The 22879-nt window shown below is 37.7% G+C and overlaps 1 protein-coding gene across 4 annotated transcripts in view; it reads right to left on the reverse strand.

Moving 5' to 3' along the window:
- The window catches only part of CCDC141 (coiled-coil domain containing 141), a 2268332-nt gene that overhangs the window by 1749046 nt on the left and 496407 nt on the right, over window positions 1–22879 (reverse strand). For all 4 annotated transcript variants that reach the window (XM_044075309.1, XM_044075306.1, XM_044075307.1 and 1 more), the window contains exon 5: window positions 8226–8479. In XM_044075309.1, coding sequence (XP_043931244.1) covers window positions 8226–8479 — 254 coding nt within the window. The remainder of the gene's footprint in view (window positions 1–8225; window positions 8480–22879) is intronic.

The raw sequence follows: 22879 nt of genomic DNA on the forward strand, positions 1-22879 counted from the left end.
GTCAGGGGAAAAGGCGTACCTTCCCTTCATGGCCTCCTGGACAATGGCTGCAGTCCTACATTTATCTCTGCCACAAGCACTTTGAAGAGCTAGTTAGACAATGGATAGTACACTGTTAAATATAGAATGGGTGAGGAGGAATGAATAGGTGAGAGTCGAGGCAGGAATGTTAAGGTTTTAAAAGCATAAAGGGCAAATATATAAAGAAAAAGAAAACAACACAGAGGCAAGAACAACCCTTTACAAGTTATGGGCACACAAATGAAAAAAAATGTGGAGAGCTGTGATAGGACTCATGGGTAAAAGCCATGAAGGTATGGTGAATGTTTGAGGAGAAAGAGACTACTGTATCACTACTGTATTATCTGCACACTTACAAGGATTATTTACTAGGGCAATGAGGAACTCCAAGATTACCAAACCACTACTGACTTTTTTTTTTTTGTAAACAGGCACTAACTGGAGAGCTAATACAGGATGCATAGCTCCTACATTGCTAGGAACTTGTTTTCTCTACAGGATAGGAAATGGACAAGGAAAAAAGGGACAGGAATCCACTAATCTAGCAGGAGTATTGCTCGATGAGCACCAACTAAGGTTACATACTGAAGACAGAAAATAATTAACAAGATAGTCACGGTACTTGTATGTATAACAATGAAATGATTTGTCATTGGTGAGGGACACCTCATGTGATGTGTGATATCCGATACATTTTCATGTTATTTGTACTCTGCCTTATATTAATATATGTATTGTATGGAAAATATCTTAGAAGGCCATTTATGATCTTACCAAACAAGAAAGTGACTGAAGGCTAAGTTTCAGGGTTTATTTTGGGATATGGGACCATACAAACAACATCTGTTTCAGGAACATTTTATGTATTCCAAGCAGTTCTTGAATTCTCTCCACGAATTAATCAGTCATAAATACATACGAAAAAATGTCTGATTTTCTTACATCAGGAGTGTGTAAATTGCAAATACATTTTGCAAACAAAAGGGATGAAATATGAAGTTTACTATTTTTTTTAATTACATGATAAAGAACACAATATAAACAAGTTATCTGGAATATTTTCATTTTTGGTGTATGTTTATGTAATCCATGGATTCATGTTCGGTGTGGTGCCTCAGCATGGACTACAGCACACCTGTTTACTTATTAACATTTATTGTTATTGTTTTTTTTGTAATTATTATTTTCTTTTTATAAAAATTCTGGAAATTTGGGACATTTACTCCACTTTGTCAGTAGTAGTGGTTCAATAAGCAGCACATTCACCTTTGACATGGGAAGATCTAAAGGCTGTGGGTTCTATGTCCACAGTAGCTGATGCTGCCTTTGAGATGGGACAATCTAAAGGCTGTGGGTTCTCTGTCATGGGTGCTAATGTGGATTCGCGCATGGAAGTTACACTGAATTAACTAGCTGTTCTTGTTCTCTTATTGCTCTGTGTTACAGCAGTTATGCTGCCACTGTTCTGAGCCAGAGTCATGCTGGTAAGGAGAGGTTTGTTATTTTATTTTCAGGAGTTATACTGCTCCCGTGTGTGTGTGTGTGTGTGTGTGTGTGTGTGTGTGTGTGTGTGTGTGTGTGTGTGTGTGTGTGTAAAATGCCCCATTTAGGTATAGAAGAGCCTAAATTCTCTACCCAAACCACCACTTGTGATTCAGGGAGTTCAGTCCATTACTCTCCACTGTCCAGATTTTCACAGAATATTTGGCTCATACTTTTGGTCTGTTCCTCTTAAAATTTGTGTTTTTCTGGCAAATCAGTGAGAACTGAATTCACTAAATAATGATAGCTCTTTAAGTTTCACTCTTCCTATCTTTCAGGAAATGCAAGGTAAAACAAAACATTTTATTTTAGCAACTTTCTAAGATTATACAAGCAATATTTAAAATGTGTCCCTGGTTTTGGGCCTCCCCCCCAAATAAATGTTGGCTTTTTCCAGATTTCTTGTGCTGCGAAGTTGAGAGATTTAGTTGATCGTCAAGTGGATTTTACAAGGAGCTGACAGCTTCAGGGGAAGAGAAGTTTAATGCTACTTATGCTAAGTTGTTTGCATTGTTAGTAGCACAACAGGTAGTATACTTGCTTTTGGTGCAGAAGGCTGTGGGTTCTACTCCCACAGTATGCAGATGGATCACTAATACTGTACTGTGTTACGCTTTAATGGGAGTGGATGCTGCAGTCCTATGAATGCCCTCCTTTGGAGGAGTTACTTAGGAACTATGAACCCGTTATCAGTTTGTCATCCATTCCCCATTGCAAAATTACTAGATTATCATTTTTAATGTAGCATAGGCAATTTATTCTTCAAGGGAACAGGTACTTTATTTGTAGATGAAACAATTAAATATAAAGTTGTTTGCTTGCAGCAACCTCTTCATTAGTTACAGATCCCTTTAATGTGGAATTATTTAGATGACTTACTTCTGCAAAGATTTTGCATATTTACTGATACTGGTGGATTGTAATGACAAAAGTTTGAGTGGCCTTTTATGGTTGAAATTTTCTGAAATGGGTAGTTTTCTCATTATTGGTTCATACATTTTGTTTCATTGCTTACTAGAAGACTGTTCCAAACTACAAATTTAAAACACATTCTAACAAGTCGTGTTGTATTATACAAGGAATATAATTTAATACAATCAGGTTAATACAATCAGGAAGGTGAATCAAAGAACGTATACATGTATGCTTGCTCACAGGATGCAGATCATCAAAATAAGGGAAGAGACCAGCCACTAATGGTGCCCCCAGGGTTCGGTGCTGAGACTTTTTCTGTTTGGCATATACATCTCAAAAGTAATAGGAAATACCAAAGGGCTTTGGCCGACTAAGTTTGAGATGACTGCAAGCTAGGAGCAGTTATTGAATCCCCAATGACTTAACCGTCATGCAGGAAGGTTTGTCCCAAACAATAACTGGTGCCATAATCATGAATTGAAACTAAACTCAAAGAAATACATTATCGTATCCTTTGGGAAGTCATCTACTCGAGGGAACTGCCAAATTGACAATGCCCCCTGAGAACTGACCCAGTTGTTTGGCATTTGGGAACTTGGGTATACAGTGACCTAAATTTTGACCAACATGTGCCCAGAGTCATAAGAAAGTCTTTCTGTATTGCACAACTTATAAACAAATTGATTGTGACTAGATCTAGAGATGTTATTGCTCCTCTTTACAAAGCCCTCATTAGGTCAAGTCATTTTGTATAATGCCCACTTTGGCATGTATCAGTCCAGATCCATGCAACAATTGGAATACCCACAGAAATATCTTACTAAAAGGATATACGTCATAAACAATAGGTCTTGCATGGGCCACCTCAGGGATTTATCACTATACTCAGTATCCTACAGAGTGCTTAGAGTTGATGTGTCTGGCATACAAGGCATCCTCTGACCCAATACAGATGGACCTACTGAACATCAAGCAAGTCAAATGGCATCAGAAATACTCAGTGCATGTATCTAATCTGAATGTTGTGGAGAGATGGATATATATCCAAAACAGACTATCCATTCAAGTAAAACAAAGCTCATCCCTGTCCATATTCAAATGCAGCTTGGATCTAAGGATGGGTAATAGAAAATGTACTCCAGGATTGCCCCTCATGCCACTAATGGATAGAGGCAGCTCCTAAATGCTGTATCCCTTACATGGGTCCTCTCAAATTATCTATAGTGTGATCACATTTATTCTCACTAGGGCCAATATACAATTATCAGTCATAGGATAGGTAAGACCAATCAGAAAATGTTAATTCAAACACCAAAATGGAAATTGGCTAAGCTTAAAATGTCCTCCAAGTGAACCTGTGTTGTGGTAATAAATAGTTTTAAGAAATTGTCCCTTTTTACATCGCTAAGTGTCCCTGTCACCCCCCTCCCCCCAGTCTTCAACAACTTCCGGTGTCTCTGTTCTGTGTCCACAGTAGCTGATGGTGTGGGTGTTGAACTTTTAGATAAGACATTGACCACAACTTAAACAAAAGTAGAAGGGTTTTCCACTGAATATACATTTTTACTGCACAACATTTACAATATTTCTTTGGGTTTACCTACAATATAACAAGATATAAGAGTATAAGGAATATTTTGCAGTTCTAACAGATCAAACAAAATGTTCAGCAACAACAAAAACAAATATTTATATGTCTTTGCTCCATGTGAGAGACTTAACCCTCCACCTTCTATATATACTAACTCTGTAGTCATATAACATGAGGAAGGAGGAAGGGAGAAACACCCTTTTACCACAGTCAGTGATCTCACACAAAAGACAAATCTACTGTACCTATTTAAAATATTATACAAAAAATGCAACCCAAAATACAGTAAAAATATATCTAGCACCTCCAAACCCAAAATTAAAACCAAACCACAGGTCAGCAACCTAAATACGTATAACAAATCCTGGCAAACAACCCCCCCCCCCCCAAAAAAAAAAAAATTCATAAAATACATGTTTGATCAAAGGCTTCTTTTCACCAACACAAAATGTGCAGTAAAGCAACCTTTCAGTTACACAAAAATGTTCTTATCCTTCAACCAAACTTGATCTTATCAAGTATCATGCAAGTGTAAAGTAACAATTTCTTCATCACCTTGTCACCATTTTGTAACAGACTTTTTCTTCAGATTTCTAATAATGCTAATATAATTCTATGTTTTTACAGCAAAACTCAACAATGTTCATCCTACAATTTTCAAATATAAACCAATACATCTTCATAAAACACGTTAACATTAACAGAAGTACAAACATCAAAGCAAATTACAAAAAAAAAGTTAATGCTTGTCACTTTCAGAGGGAAATCTGCTGTTTGTCATCTTCAGTTGATCAACATTAATAACGTAATGCCGTAGGTGTCTTGTTAGGGTAGTTAAACCAACAGAAGAGTGAAAAAAGTGCTGAATGATTGTGGTATGGGGGTTTCCCTCATTTGGGGGGGGGTTAATACAAGATTTCCTTGCAAACATATTTTGTTTTTATGATTTGCAGTCTTGGGAAATTAGTTGTTTTGAATAGTGACCTTTCAATGTTTTGCAGGACTGGTGTTGAAGAATCAAATACCAGTTAAACAAGATACAATTTTATTCATTGTAAAACTCATTGAGATTCACTTTTCTATGGATTTATACCCACACTTTTTGTGTTCTAGGACATGAAAAAGTGTTTTGTTTTTAATCTGTTCCATCTCACTCCTTGCAGTCAGTCACCTCTTGACTTGATACACACTCAAACAAAAGTTAAAGTCAGAAAAACATAATAAATCTTACTACCTAATGTTATTCTTCTTAATCTTTTCTTAATAGTAACTTTTCCTTCAGAATTACTCTAATACTGATATTTTTCTCTATAGCAAAAAAGTAATGGTTTTCCCCAGTTAGGGGTCACCACAGTGGAACTCCGGTCTGCTAATGATTAGCAGGGAATTTGTATGGTGCCGAGTTGCCAACCTGACGCCCAACCTTCAAAGAAGGCACACTCATTCACGCACGCACCTACCTGCACATCTTTATAGGTCATTCAACCATGGGGAGGACATGCAGACTCCACACAGAAGGCACTCCAGCCGAGAATCGAATGGGAGAACCTCTTCCTGTTTGGCAACAACGCTAACCGTTGCACCACCGTGGATTCGCTGGCTATAACAAGACTTCTTACATCTCTCCATCTGTTCATATATTCTTTTTTTTTTATTTTGTGTCTCTCTCTTTTGTCAGTCCACCCATATCTTAGCTACACCTATATGCCTTCCATTCCTTTTTCCAAATATCACAAATATCCCTATATTTTCTTCATCAAATTTTCTAATGTATTCATGTCATCTTTTGAATATTTTAAAAAGTGTATACCCATATAGAACTGAAAAAGCTTCAGCCAGTTTTCCATATAGAACCCCTCTGCTTTTTATAGTGTTTAATGTAGGTGCCCATACTAATCTTTCTCCCAACAATCAGGCTATATACATCCGCTAACAGATTGCAAACTCTAATAAAAAAAAATATTAACAATAAAGATTTTGTTCTGTGAAGATAGGCCTGGTTATTTATAAACATAATGGACAGTTGCTTAAGTGTATTCTGTACACTATGCTTAATAAGCTCCTCGTAATTATTACAGTTTATAGGCATGGGTTATGGTAATGATGAGCAGCGTAGAGAAGACTGCCCTGTTCTATGAATAGTACCTCAGTGTGCACAGTGTACAGTGGTGCACGAAGCACAGCAGGGCTATAGAATGCAGGAATCACTAGAGTACTATATACATCTCTCTTACAGATGTGAGAAATCACATAGAAATTAGTAAGTAGTTGCTCCTTGTTGCTCTGTGCTCTGCCATTATGTCACACAGAGATTTACAAAAGATTTTCATTCCAGTAAGAATCCATACTTTCCAGTTAAGCATAATCTAAATCACAGCCTCTAGACACATACACTGAGAAGATCATGTATATACCTGTGGACACTTTATGTGTACAAGACATAAATAATTAATTTACCTCTTTACTACATCCCTACTACTCCTAGCCCGTGTCAGATTTGCTAAGATATCAGACCCATGTGGATGATGGCCTTCTTTACAGAGTATGTTAAGTGCCTTTAATTTAGAATTCCAGTGCCTAGTTGGTCACCTTATTGTATTGATGAGTATCTGAGGGTTAGACTAATCTTATCATAGTACATCCCAGTGCCAGCTTCTAATATGTCACAGATGCAGGCTTCTGACCTGCTGCTATGTTGCCTCATCAGTGGAATATGGATGGAAAGCCTTTCAAATTACCCATCCCATGCCAGCTGATGAAATCCATGTAAATGTACTCAGCATTTACTGGTTTCCTTAGGAGTGATTTTTTTTCCAGAGAATTGATGCCATCCTCATGTTGCTGGCATTGTTACAAAACTAAGGCAGGTTGTTTGCTCACAGTGTAAGTTTGCACGGTATATTACATCTCAGAGAAGTGTTGTGTGTGATCATCTCCCAAGTCTGGAACCAACAAAACCCTGTCTAAATAGCACTTACCCGTGTAATGAAATTATTTTTCTACTACTGAAAAGTGTTATTTTCCTCATAAATAACTCGGCTAAAATTACTGATAACATCGTATATGCCCAGAATAAATGTTCATTCCCTATTATGCTCCTACAGGACTGTTTACTAATGCTGATCTTCATACCAAAACTTACTAGAACTTACATAATAATGCTAGTAATGGATGGATTTGCCTACCACCCAACTCATGGAATGTGTTTTATTCTGATTCCTCTCTCTTGAGATCACTTAGGTGTTATCAGTGGTGTATGGTACACTTTACCATTTGCATTTTCCTGTTGAATACTTAAATCTGCTTTTTGACTCAACATGTTACTGCAGTGTACTGAGATATTGTTTTTGTTTCATGATATTCACACTCTTTCTTACATTGTATATAATAAATTTATCTCAAAAATTCCTGCACATGACATATGTACCTCATTCATACCTGTCTTTGCCTTCTCTGACTGCTGGTTATACCCTGCTGAGATGACTAGAGAACATATTGCTTAAACTCATACATCAGGCTTTACTAAGGCTCATATATTGTGGGTTAAACATCCATGAAAACAGAACAAGTATCTTATATCAACTAATCTGAACACACAATGTGCAGAGACTCTGTATGACAGCTCAGCTCACACCTGTCTGTATTGTGATGCTGAAAGACTCATGTACCACTCTCTACTCAGATCTGATTACCATCAATACTCAGCCAGGTGGCTCTGCTACAGCAGATAGCAAAAGGAGCTTCAACTGACATGTTCAGCACTCCTCCAATGAATTGCTCATTGCATATGAGAACTGAAACTTCACAGGTAGTACATTCTCCTGACATCAGTGGCCAACCTGTCCAAACTGTATCCGAACACATTCTAATTTATATATTCCTGACTTTAACAGTGCAATAAGGAAATCATAGAAGGAATTGGATGACAAGAGATGCTTTAAATAAGGAAAACAAGAAGCAGTATTCAGTTGTCACTAAAATATGACATGTTGCTTTGTTTTTTATTTGACATTGTCAAGAATTTTAATGATACAACTGTGATTTATTATTAAACCAGAAACATTAAACAGCAGCAATACATCATTAAACAACTGCTGAGTTGTCTTGAGAAGACAGACCTGAGATGATGTTAGCTCTAGTGCAATGAATTCCTTACTTCTCCTTGTCGCTGATCCCACTGGCACACCTTAAGGAGCTGCTCCATTTCCATTTGCTGTTGCCTCAGCTGGTTCACCAGAAGCCTTCTCCTGTCCTGCAGTACTTCAAGAAGGCTCTCGATCTTCATGCAGCTGTTCTGTGCTCCTTCCGTTATTTTAGAATATATTATACTTTCCTCCGACTGAAATTCTTGTATAAAGTCTATCAGTTCTTGACTCTTGTTTAATACCACCAGTGAATTTTCCAGAAGATCTGTAAAAAAACATATATTAAATTACTGTGTTGTAATATTATTACTGGTTTCAACATGTTTGCCTATCAGAAAGGACTCATTTCAGCTTGATGAGTAAGACAAGCAGATAACTAGAGAAGAATCTGACATACAGCAACTGTTAAGATTGTCTGATATGATGAAATGTTCGATTTCCTAAGCAGCTGCTCAGCAGTAAGGGCCACAGCTCATTCTTCAATACAAAATGGAACAGCTAAATTACAGGGCCACACAGCATCATTTTAGATGAAACAGTTAGTAAACTAATAGAGGCCATAAAAACTGATGACACATGCCCTCCCCACACACACACACACACACACACACATATACCCACAATGTAATAAGTATTGTGCAACCCAGACAGTGATGCCAGCAAGCTCTTGTCAAAGGCACCACCAAACATACTGTAGAATCACCATAGGAAGTGAGAATAATTAAGCAGAGGGGATATGACAAGTACAGCTACCCTGCACATATATCATGCAGACCCCCTGCACATATATTGTAATACTGGCTGTATTCTTCAGAGTGTTTTCAAGCTTGTGATTAGGGTAATTTACTTGAAAGGGTGCTCAGAAAACACAATTGTCTAACAGGGTTGTATAAAATGCGTTCAACATACACCTTAAATATGTCTTGCCAAAATAACACAGTATAAAAAGGTAATTCCATCCCATAAGTGTAATAACACATGCTAGGTTAAGCAAGAAAAATATTGCTATATATCCTGGCTTGCAATGCATTCATCCACTGATCTCATTCTTTAATATATATTTAGAATGCTTTATACTTATTATAAACATCTATTTTATTCTCTCTCTCTCTTTCTCTTGCTCTCACTCTTTGTCATTCTATACATGGAGCCAGTAATGTCGAAGATGTTACATATAAAATATAAAGGACTGTCAAGGGGTGATGTGAGGCTTGTGTCATCTGTTCTCTACATTGCATTCCACGGAAGGCATTACTGTACTTAAAAAATGGCTTCTGTGTTTGTTGATACTGGATTGTTGTGTGTTGTATTTTTTGTGTGTATGCCTTTTTTGTGTCTTTGTTTGGATTAAAATTTGTTCCATTTATGTATTGTGACAATATTTTGTTATGCTAATGATTACACCATTTCTTTAAGAATTCATTTATTAAGTGCAAAATAGCTGACTGCAAGACATGTTAAACATTGTAAACAATGAGCAATAAAAAGGTTCCTCTTCAGGTGGTCAAGGTGAAATTTCCTCAAGCATCAGGTGTCCGAAGCAAACGAAGCTGAGGGACATAATGTCAGTCATTGTTTTCCATAGGAAATCATTGCTAGTGTGATTTCTAAGTGTGCATCAGTAGTGATTTCCCTTCTTTGAGTTGGTGCAGTCATGGAGTTGGCTTGGGGTGTGTGTGGGGGGAGGGCAAAAAATGATTAAAGGTAACTTTTTCACCCTTCTATATTTCTTACATTATTTTTTAGTGTTTCTGATGAGTGCAGTTTTGCAGTTCTGTAATCCATAGTAAAACAATATAAAAAGATATTCTATTTTAAAGAAAAATAATCACGTAGAACATCAATTGCTGCATTAATATAATGTTGTAACATATATTTTACATTATTGATATGTTACTACTATATGCATATTTATTTTCATTCTGATTATGTCTAGAAAAGGAAAATAAGGATGGTTTTGAGACTCTCTTGTGGTTTTATTGATTTATTTATCTATCTTGCTTACTTTTTGTTTTGTGCGGTTTGTTTCTTGTTGAAAATGTGAGAAGATGCCGTATACTGAGCAAATAAGGCAAAACTGCTCTAACTGTTGAATTTAAAATGTTTTTCTCAAATTTAAATTTACTGTAACTCAGAGCTACAGAACATTATGTGTAGTCTGTCATCAAACAGGAATGAACCTTATTAACTAAGTAATAGGAAGTTAATACGTTCATAGGAGGAACAACAGTGCTTTCCCTTCCTTCTGAAAGTTTTGTTTTTCTTCATCATTTTGGATGGATTTTATTGTTCCTGGTCAGGTAAAACATTTAAATATGATGTTTACTGCTGATATGTAAAACATATTTTAATTTGTGTCACACTCCTGATTTTTTCATTATTAATGCAGCTTTAGTAATGTATTTGAGCAAGGGTAATTCTGCTGTTTGATGTTAATTTAGGGGGGTATTTTTCTGATAGCCTATTTCTGCTAAACTGGCTTTTCAAAATGGTGGTTGTGTTGTGTGCGGGTTCTCTCTGGATAGCCTAAGGCTCACTAATGAACACATACAACACTAATTGCAGGAAGACGTTCCTTTCCCCTTTACAATTACAAATAATCAGCCAAAGAGGATGAAAGAAAAAAGTGCACCAAAAAGAGTCCTGAACTAGATATCAAATTAATTGCTATACCAATTAGAATCTTTTAAAACACAGGCCCTGGGTAAAGGCTGGGAGCATAGTTCAACTAGAACTTGAACTGACCCTTCAAATCACCATTTTGGCTGTTTGCCAATGATAAAAACAAAACAGAAGTGGTTAGGCAGAGACCAAGGACAAAAAAAACAAACGTCCACTGCCTTCAATAAACTACCATGAGCCACAATAGAGCACCAACTCAGGACACCAAAAATGATCCACACTATTTATTAAAATCCCAGTTAGTTAGGTGCTTTCATCCAATATAATGGACTTCATCAGAACTGAAGTAAACCTTAAATACTCCACTATTTTTAGTGCCACCTATTAAATAAACTTCCCACCCACCAATCAAATCATGAACCATTACATATTAGATAAGAACCAATTAAATATAAACAATTAATTAAATGCATCACAAGTTATTTTGAAAGACTTTAAAAAAAAACTTTTTAAAATATCTATACCACACAAATCCCAAAATGGAATCAATGTACTAAATTACATCTCATTAACTAAAAGATATTCCTTAAAACAATAATAAATATAATTGAAAAAAAACATCCATACTAAAACGTTTTTTGATAAAATTTATAATTTGGCAGCTCTTAATTTCAATACAGATGCGATAGAGATTACATCATTCAACCCTGGGTAGCTAACTAGTACCTAGGGCTGAATGATGTGAGGCATTGCCACCTATGCCAGGAGAAATAGGGAAGTGGATGTGTAATATGACAGTACAGACAGCTAGAGTTTTGTAAATAATTATTTCATTTGTATATCAAAATGATTTGTACAGATTTGTACAGCTGCTTATGTTCAAACATGTATTTGGAAACTGCTTGCTTTAAAATGTATCAACAGAACAAACAGAAAAGAAATATACATTTAAAACATACATTTATGTCAGACTGTATTGTTGCAAATAGGATACTGGAAGAGAAGAGGTTACTCAGTCCAGCTAACTTTGAAAAATAGTAAGAAATTAAATTACTTAATTTAGGCCATATAGATTGTATCTTACAATTCTTATTGCAGCCAGAGACTAAATGTCTGTGCCAGAGAATGGTTTATTAGCTCCTGTAGGAAGAGTGGAAGTGTTTTATGGTTTTATATGCCACAAAACTCTCCAATGCTTAAGTCCACAGTCATAATATATATATATATATATATATATATATATATATATATATATATATATATATATATATATATATATAAAATCCATAAAATGAATGACTAAAAACTTTATTAAATATGAAATACAAAATGCAACCGGTAAGCACTTTCATTCCCTTCGTGGAACTTCATCAGACCAACTTGCTTCATTCACTACCCCATTTAAATACTTAATCACCGAACCATGTGACTAAAAACATTCAGTGCATTAACCCTTTCTTTCTCAAAACAACTTTAAAATTCTCCCTGTCGTTTAAACCAGGGTATATGTATGCATTTAACCTTATTTGCCAACAATATTCTCTCCAGTATAAATCATCTTCTGCATCAAATCTGAAGTCAAAACCATTTACTTGTTCAATTATTGCAAACTTAAATAATGTCTTACTTTTTTCTTTCAAATGTTTTTGTTTAACATGTTTTGCTAGGGCATTATTTATATCTAACTTATCAACATCTCCTAAATGTTCATTCACTCTCTTGAAGAACTCTCTGATAGTTCTGCCTATATAAAATGTTGGGCATAACTCACATAATGCAATATACACCACATATTTTGACTTGCAATTAAAAGATTAGTTCCACCTAATCTCATAATTTCTAGCTACCAACTTTAGCTTCACATCTTCTATAATATATTGACAAAACTTACAATTACTACATCTTTTCATCCCCACATTTGAATTTTCTGACATAGGCAGGTTTAAACTGGTTTTCTTTTTTAGAAACAAAAACTGGCTCACCCCCAATTATATTTTAACATTAAGAACCTCAAATTATTACTTATTATTTTTCTAATATTTTTGTCTATAGAATTTTCTAATATACAGGCTAAGGAAAAGTCTTTGTCTTCTCCACAACCTTATTATTTTCATCTTCAGCTGTATTTACCCTTTCCTTATTTACTGATGTCAGGGATTCATTTATTAGACCCCAGGGTAGCCTCTTTCATAAAATTTCCTTTTAAGTTATTCACATTCTTTAACAAAAAATGCTGTTTCACCTGTTAACCTACTTTCGCTTGTAAATTGCCCTTTTACTATATTCTTCTTCAAACTATAACTATGCATACTGCTAACATGGAGATAACTATTGCTTTGAACTTCTTTTTATAAATTTTCACTTTTAGAGAATTCAGAGATTTATGCACATTAAGGCCCAAAAAATTAATACTACTTCTATTATAATTAAAAGTCAACTTCAAATAACTAGTAGATTCATTCACATACTTCATGTATGCATAGTGTTAGTTTGAAGAAAAATGTTTCTAAAAAAGGAAAAAAAATTAAAAAATTTCTTCAAGAAAAGCAGTTTAAATGGGATAGTGAATAACGCAACTTGGTCTGATGAAGTTCCATGAAGGGAATGAAAGCGCTTACCAGTTTAATTTTGCATTTTGTGTGTTTTATGGTTTTATTGCTTTCAGATGCTATAACACATCTCAGCAAAGCTCTGTCTGTATGGTAACATATATGTGATAAATTCTGGTTCAGTTTCTAGCAATGGGGTTAGCATGGGAACCAGAAGTCAGACGGACAGATGTATGTGATGTCATTCTGTAATCTAGGACAACAATTATGTTTTAATACCAGATGAGAGAGAAGTCTCACAGCAGTCTGTTTTTTTAACCTGACATCGAAGACTCTCTCACCCACTTCATCTTGCCTTGCTCTAGTAAGTGACCAGTGAATAGTTATTCTTTATATCACTCAGCAAATAGTGGGATTAGTTAAGAACTATTTTTCTGTATCTGTGTGAATCTATTCATCTGTGTTATTTTGATATTTCCCGTGATTGAAACTCTGGTATTTACTGTGAATAATTATAGGTTCATAGGTTCATAGGTTTATACTAGGCTATCTGCCCTAAGGCATTTATAAGCCTAGCCCAAATTTTTGTGGCTTACGCCACCCCTTATATGAAAAAATACTTTGCACATTAGTTTGTTGTGCCTCTGTCCAGCAGTGACACAGAGATGATTCCCGGGGTAAACCTACGATCTCCCATCCACAGGTCTAGATTTCTCTTGAACAGAGTCAGTGAGGTGCTCTGCCTCACATGGACCGGGATTTTATTCCACAGCATAGGGAGTCTCTGAGTGATAAATCTATCCCTCCAGCATGTCCTATTTATATTCGTGCTAAGGTTTAAGTCGCTTGCTCTAGTGGTTTTGGTGGATTTGGATTTTTTGAGGTGGAGCATGTCCATTAATTCCGGGTTGGACATGGCCTTGTATGTCAGGCACATGTCACCTCTGAGCAGACGGTATGCGACTGAATAGAGCTGGAGTTTCTTCAATCTGGCAGCATATGACAGATTTTGGAGTCCCTTTATCCTTTTGGTGAGGAACTTTTGGGGTCTCTCCAATTGCTGCAGATGTCGGGTGAGATACATCCCGAATGGGGCATTGTACTCGATCATTGGTCTGATAAGTGAAGAGTACAGGGGAACAATGACCTCACTAGATCTGGATGTGAATCCCTTCATGATCAGGTGGGCAATGTAGAAGGTCTTTCTAACCACTTTAGCAACGTGAGTGTCAAAAGAAAGGCCACTGTCAACCTGGGTCCCCAGGTCCCTGATAACCTCTTCTGTGCTTAGTGGATTGCCACCTATATGGTAGCTTGGGGTTACCTTGTTTTTCCCGAAGGGTATGACTATACATTTTTGGTGTTTAACTTCAGGCCATGGCTCTGGCACCAGCTATCTGTTTCCGTGAGTCCCTTCTGAAGGCTATCCGTGTCCGATGCACTTTCCACTATGGCCCAGTTTGCAGTCGTCTGCAAACTTTGTCAGCCAAAGTCCTCCCATGTTGGCCTGTACTTCTGAGAAGTAGATGCCAAACAATAGGGGCCAAGGACCGAGCCCTGTGGGACACCACTTGTGACCGGCTTGGAGTCTGACACAGCGCCAGCAACTCTAACCCTGTGGGTTCTGTCCTTAAGCCAGTTTGCAACCCATCTTGTGACATATGGGTTTACATTTAAGCTGGTAAGTTTTTCTACAATACCCGAGTGGGGTATTGTGTCGAAAGCCTTTGCAAGGTCAAGGTAGGCTGTATGGACTGCCTTTCCCTCATCAATGGCCTTGGTGACTGTTTCGAAGAAGTCGACCAAGTTCAAAAGGCATGATCTTCCCTTGACAATGCCAAACTGGGTCGGGTCCAATGTCTGCAAGTCCCCTATATCTTTGTTTATGAGCTCCATTATGATCCTCTCCATAGCTTTGCAGACTAGACTTGTTAAGCTTATGGGGCGGTAATTACCAGGGTCCGAGAGGCGCCTTTGTGGAGTGGGACCACAGTTGCCGTACGCCACTCCTTGGGTACGTATCCTGTGGTAAGGCTGAGATTAAACAGCTGCCTTATGTGCGGGTTTAATTCGTCATTTAGCTCATGTAGCACACAGCCGGGGACACCATCCGGTCCCATTGATGCTGTGTTTTTAGCTTTAGAGAGAGCAGCTTTCACCTGCGCATTTGAGATGTCCGGGAGGCTACACTCGGCTGGGATAGTTATCTCTCCTTTAGGGGAGAGGGGTGAAGTTTGCACTGAACCTGTCTGCCAGTATGTTGGCAATATCTGTGGGTTCAGTGATTTTTGTATCATTTGGACTAATTCTGAGCATATCTGGGAGTTTCCACCCAGGTTCCTAACATAGCTGAAAAAGGCCTTATGATTGTCCTTTGAATCCATGGCAATTTTTCTCTCAAAATTGGCCTTAGTTGATTTTATGAGTGCTCGTATATTTTTACTAATAATGATCAGGGGTGACTTCCCTTTTATGGATTTTGTTCTATCATGTAATAGCTTTCTCCTCTTATTGTAAAGTTTGTTAATGGCTGGGGTCCACCAGACTGGACGTTTGCCCTTTGTGGAAAGAGTCTTGGTTTTATTTGGGTTTGCCTGATCCATGCAGTCCTGGAGGTGTTCATAGAAGGCATTTGTAAGGGCTTCCGCAGCTTGGGTTGTGGTTTCCACTGGCTCAGGGGCCTTGAAGGATACCACACCAGTCTTGAGTAGTGTGAAGTTTGCTTTAGAGAAGTTCTTCACTATGGTCTCTTTTGTTTGGGGTGGGGCGGGATGAGGATAACGAGAGAGATTAGTTTATGATCAGATCACACCAAAGAGGGATATACTTCGGTGTGGAGCATTTTGTCCCCATGTTTGTGACAATGAGATCTAGTATATTTTCTCCTCTCGTGGGAACAGTGACTAGCTGTTCCATGGCATTTGAATTTATGAACTCCAGGAACCGTTGGGCTAGAAAGTTAGGGCTTGAGTAATGTTCCCAGTCTATATTCGGGTAGTTGAAGTCACCCAATATGATGGTGTTTGGAGATACATTTATACCCTCTAGTGTCTTCAGGAAGGCTGTGTGGGGTTCCTGAGTTTGAGAGGATGGCCTGTAGCATGCTACAATTTGTAGAGCAGTTTTGCCTATGGTTAGTTGCACCTGGATGGTTTCGAAGCTTGTGCGTTGCCACCAACCTGGAGGTGTGGGTATCCTTTATGAATATGGATACACCCCCTCCTTTTGTGGTGTGGTCCGGGTTTTGGGGCCAGAACGCATGATATGAGTTAAAACCTAATAGTGCCGGGGTGCTCTCAGGAGCCTTGAACCAGGTTTCAGTTACAGCACAGACATCGATGTTCTCCATACTGAGAAGGGCCTCGAGTGCGTGCATTTTGAGATTTAGACTTCTGGCATTGAGCAGCATTACCCTCAGTTTCTTCCCATTTTTGTTTTCTAGGGTGGTAGGTTTAGAATTTGAGCCTTGCCTAAAAAGGCACTATGGGGGTGGCAAGAGCCTTAGCCAATATCCGGAATCCCAGGGGTGACAGGTGCAAGCCGTCCCTTGCGAAGCAGCGTGGCTTGTCAAGCATGTCATCCCAGGCAGACAGACACTGGATCCCCTTTGAATGACACCAGACATTAAGCCAATTGTTAAAGCTGATCATCTTGTCTCTATATTGTGGCATCATTCTTGGTGAAGGAAGGATACTGCTCAGGGTTAGGGTCATATCTGCCTGGGCTACATAATCAGAGAGCTCCTCTATGTCTCTTTTCATGTAGTCCAGGGAGGTACGTCTCAGGTCGTTCACACCAGTATGGACAATGACTGTGTCATATTTGTACTTGCCGTGGAGTGACCTGAGTGCTTGTGTTATGTGGCGGATTCTAGCCCCCAATAGGCAGCTTACTGTGACCCTCTCCTTGTTCAGCCTGGTGAGTGGGACGTCAGTGTGTCTGACTATGGAGTCACCTATGACAAGTATGTTTGGTGTTGTATTTGGCCTTAAGGGCTGTGACTGCTTTGCACACTGCTTTTGTGGTTTATGTGTTGCTTGTGGGGTGTCTTGAGGTAGCAGTTGTTTGGGTGTCTGCTTTGGAGGCCTCTGCTGTTTAGGTAAATTTTTACTCAGAGCCTCGAGTATGTCTTTGTGTGTTTATGTGTTTGATTCAGTGGAGTGGTAGCATTATGTGAGGCTGGTTTTGTGGTGTGTGTAGTTGCCTTCTCCTCCTGTCTGGTCTTGCCAGTCCTGAGTTGAGAGAGCTCAGCCTCCAGTTTGGCTAAATAGCTGCATCTCTCAAGTATTTGTGTTATGTGGGAGGAGGAGAGGGTTGTCTGTGTACATGAGGCAGTTATAACATTGCCTCAAGATTCCCAGATTCACCAGCTGGACCGGAGAGGAGATTGACAACTGACCTTTGGACATGCTAGAATAATATTGGGAAATCCTTAATTGAAAACAAGGGCCAGTGGGGAGTGAGGGTGTAGTGCTTTTAATTTTTAGTGCTGACTTATATAATTGCTTTAGTGAGCAAGTGCCAGGTAACTTGAGTGCAATGTGTTACAAGTAACTAAATGCAAAACGACAAACAGTAACTTTCTTTCAAGTGAAACAAGGAAATAAGTACAGTAAGCAATGCAGATATCACTAGTGATCCACAGAAGCTAAGAAGTTGCGTATTAGGTGGAATTAGCTTCCAGGGAAATAACAAGCAAACAAACAACAAGCATATAAACAAAGCTAGATTCAGCAGGCCTGGATCTAGTCTATGCTAGAGCAAACAAGGTGTACCAATTTCAGTAAGATACAGTTCAAATATTCAGGCACTATAAACCTTTAACCAGAAATTCCCAGCTCAGAAGGGCAGAGTCCAGCCTCTTCTCCCACAAGAGTGCAGACCACGAACCTTCTTAATGTAAAATAACTGGCCTGAAGCCCAAGTGCCTAAACCAGAACTAATACACTTGGACACTGGGCTCTCAATCAGCAGTTCCCAACTTAGAAGGATGAAAGCTACCTGTCCTGCCACCACAGTGCTTGCCACAAACCTTCCTAATGTAAAACAACTGATCTGAAGCCCAAGTGCTTAATCCAAAAGACTTGAATGATAGCTACACTTTAATCAAGTTACAACCAAGCAGTAATAAATACCATTGAATACTTTAGAGAATGTCTGGATTAGTGCTCAAGTTACACAAACAAAGCTAGATCCAGCAGGCCCGAATCCAGTCTATGCCACAGCAAACAAGGCGCACCAACATCAGTAAGAAACAGTTCAGATATGCATGCACTATAAGCCTTTAACCAGAAATTCCCAGCTCAGAAGGGCAGAGTCCAGCCTCTCCTCCCACAAGAGTGCAAACCACGTACTATTTTCATGTTCTTTTATTATTTATTATTAAATATATTTAAACTTTTCATTGTGGCTGGTCCTTTAGAGAATATTTTAAGTTTTGAGAGTACTCATATATATTTGGTGACTCTGTGGCCACTCCTGAAAGCCTTACTGCATTGGTCAAACAGTATCATTTGTATTAATATTAATTTCACTCAGTATAATTGGGTATCCTTGTAAGAGTTTAGAGTAGCTGGCTTTGGAGTGTCTGGTGGCAGTGTAACTACCTTATAGTCTGGACAGAAGAGGGCATAGCTAGTAAATCTGTGCCAGGCTTTCCCAGGTGTGCGTGTGTGTGTGTGTGTGTGTGTGTGTGTGTGTGTGTGTGTGTGTGTGTGTGTGTGTGTGTGTGTGTGTGTGTGTGTGTGTGTGTGCCAATCATACCTCCAACATTGTGTGTGTCAGCTGCTTGGAGCAGAGACACAAAGCACTGGGTTCACAGAGAAGGTGCTGGAGGACTTGGCTTGGACACTCAGCTGAGGACTTAACTCTACAGCTGTGCCAGTGGGGAGTCACTCTGGGGCCCTGGAGACAGAGAAAGAGAAGTCCAGTCCCTGGACTGTGTGTATTCCTTTTGTGCTCTTAAGAGAAATTATGCTTGATGCAGACAGCTGCATCTGGAAATACTGGGTTCATCCATTTTTGTTCCAAGTGAACGTCCCTCTCCAGTGTCAGTGGTGAAGACTCAGGCTCTTGATTACTGGCCCAGAGTGGGGATGTCACATATCTTTTAGTTGTTAATGAGATGTAATTTAGTGTAATGAAGTCTTTTTAGTATTGCGTGGGATAGATTTGTTTAAAAAAGTTTTTTAAAAGTCTTTCAAAATCACTTGTGATGCATGTAATTACTTAATTGTTTGTATTTAATTGGTTCTTATTTAATATGTAATGGTTCATGATTTCACTGGTGGACCGGGAAGTTTATTTAATAGGTGGTACGATATATTGTAGAGTATTTAAGGTTTACTTCAGTTCTGATGAAGTCCATTATATTGGATGAAAGCTCTTAACTAACTTGGATTTTAATAAACAGTGTGTATCATTTTTGGGATCCTGATTTGGTGCTTTATTGTGGATCGTGGTAGTTTATTGAAGGCAGTTTAAGTTTGTTTTGCTTTGTCACTGAGCTATTGAAGCCACTGAAAACAGGCCATGATTGTGAAGCTTCATCTCTCTTATACTTATGGGATTCATGGATGAAAAGGGTCTGGGGTCCAGCCTATTTACCTGGTAAAAAGGAAATTGTTAAAATGTAAATCAATAAATAAATATAAAATATCTATTGCACTTCTTGGCTGCTATCGGCAAGTTTTGTTTGTGAACCACTAGACTTTGACAAGGGTCTCTACTCTCAAAAGCTTCTAGTTGATGTAGCAATTTATATCTAATATCTACACATATAACTCTATCTGTGTGTCTATCACTATCTGTCTGTTTGTCTGTCTATCCATCCATCCATCTTTCTATCCTCTTATTCCTATTAAATTGTAGACCACCAAACAATGAAACATCATTTCATTCAACTCATTATGTAGAAATGTCATCTTGTTAACTCTTAATATAAACTAAATGAAGAGCTGTGCAGAACTTCACTGCAAGAGAAACATACTATGTAGGCATTATGTATACATATCTTATAGAGTGTACAAACTGAGCATTTGATTTGTAGTTTTTGTTAAGCATATATGCTAATTCTGAGGTTGCAATACTTTGGAGAAATAGAATGATTTGTTTAATTATCCAGTTCAACTATTCAGATACTGTACAGGAATTGCACTCTGACATCCATCCACAAACCTTTTTCCCACTTTTGCACATGGGATCAAGGTGTCACTTCAACAGTGACAATCATCTAGAACCAACATTTTCACCGCTGGGTGGCTAGCCCTGCCGCAGTAGTTCTTCCACACCAAACACTCATACACACTTACACCTATGACCAACTTAGAGTATCCAGTCCACCTACCTCATGTCTTTGGGATGTGGGAGGAAACCAGAGCACCCAGAGGAAGCCCATGCAAATACAGGGAGGACATGCAGACTCCAAACAAAAGGTACTCTAGCCGAGAATCGAACCAGGAAAGGTCTTGCTGTAAGGTGACAACACCATCTGCTGTGCCACTGTGCTGCCCTAATTTCAGCATTACAGTTACTATATAATTAGTTATAATGAGTGTGGAATTAGCACTCTAGCATGGAAGGTTCAAAGAAAGCAATTTAACTTAAAAGAATCAATTTTATGGAATATATCATATTTTCCTGGGCCAACCAAACTAAAAACAAAGTCAAACTTTCTGTAAATCACTTTTACCATGTATACTTTACATTTGAAGTTAGTCTGAATTTACAAGACAAAATACATTTGGGCAGCAAAAGTTAAATAAATCACAAAGCAATACACTGAACTTCTAATTTCAAATAGAGACTCCTTCTTCAGAATGTCCATGTTCATTATTACTGCATAGCTTCAATATGTATAAAGAAAACTCAGATTATTAATGAGCATGTTTCATAGAAATTTATAACAAGCATTACACTTTATTACCAAAAAAACTTTACTAGCATGAATTTATGAGGCTAATGGAAAACTAACTAATAGTTTTAGCATACCTTGATACAAATTATATATTGCATATTCTGCTTCTTTCACAATACAGTGACTGAGTAAAAGTAACATTGCTAAAAATAATTTTATTATTGTGATGAACTACATCAAAAGGTAAACATTTTTGAAATACAGAAATGTCTCAAGTTGTATATTTCATTAGATCTATTGAATGTATAACTTTCCTTTTATCAGAATAGAACTGCTCACTAATTTTAGACTCACTGCTTCCTTTGAAGAAATGTATTATAGCACCTTGGAATGGTCCTCCCTGAAAGAAAAAAAAGAACAATTATATGTTTTGAAATGATACTATCTACTAAAAAGTATGTAATCCAGGCTGCAACAGCTGCTATTTCCCTTCTGTTCCAGCTTGATATAGGCTATTTTCGATTATACACCACAAGTATAAAGTATTTATGTCTATAATGGCTAAAAGAATGGTAAAGGTGATGCCAAAACTGATAGATATGGATCAATGTGGTTCTGTGGAGGGCAAGTAACCATTTGACAATATTAACAGAACAATGATGTTCCGGAGGGAAGCAGAATGCAAAAAAATACCATTGTTGTTGGTGTGTTTTTATGCAGGGATAGCATTTGCAAGTGTAAGCTGCGGTTTTTATAAGGAGGGCAATAGAAGTATTTGCATTCCTTGACACAATAATAAAGTTAATTAGGAGAATATATGAGGGATCAGAGATGACAATTTAAGTGGGAGGGTTCCTCTCTAATAAGTTCTGTTTGAACAGAGAAACCAGGCAGGGATGTTATATTTTCCCTTTGTCATTTGCATTTTATTTAGGACCATTGACAAAGAAAATAAGGGATTCAGAAATACAAGGATATAATTGGTATGGTAATCAGGAAAAGTTGGCTATATTTGTAGATGCTATTATTTTGTACCTGATAAAGCCAGAAAAGGACATTTCCGTGTTGCAGAACATTCTGATACAGTTTCAAGTATTTCATGGATACAAAATTAAGACAAACAAATGCTATAGCTGTAAATTATGTACCCACACATGAATTGGTTCAGTGATGCACATATTTATGGGACATGATAAAATGAAGAACTTAAGAGTATGGATTATAAAGGATTCTATTATGGCAGCTAAGGATATGTGGGAAGAGACTAAACAAAAGATTACAAAACTGAGAAACTGGAAACTCTGTTTTATGGATATGGATAGCAAGATACATGCAGCAAAAATGTTTTTAGTCCCTTTAGTTTTATACACAGGTCAGACTTATTTTTATCAACTAGAGGAGAAGCTGTAGATAGCAATTAATAAAGACTTGAAGGATTTCATCTGGGAGTTGAAGAGTGCAAGAGTCAAGTGGGATAAGCTGATCCTTCTAATAGAACAAATTGGTTTAGAATTACCTGACTGAAGGAGTATTTTGGATCTACACAGTTAAGGCTCCTATACATAGCACAGACAGAAAGCTATAATTCAAAGTGGAAAATGATGATGATGAAACGAGGAAGGTCAAGAAACAAGAAGAT

The sequence above is a fragment of the Protopterus annectens genome, chromosome 6.part0 (assembly GCF_019279795.1).
Source record: "Protopterus annectens isolate FY-2018-M chromosome 6.part0, PAN1.0, whole genome shotgun sequence".
NCBI lineage: Eukaryota > Metazoa > Chordata > Ceratodontiformes > Protopteridae > Protopterus > Protopterus annectens.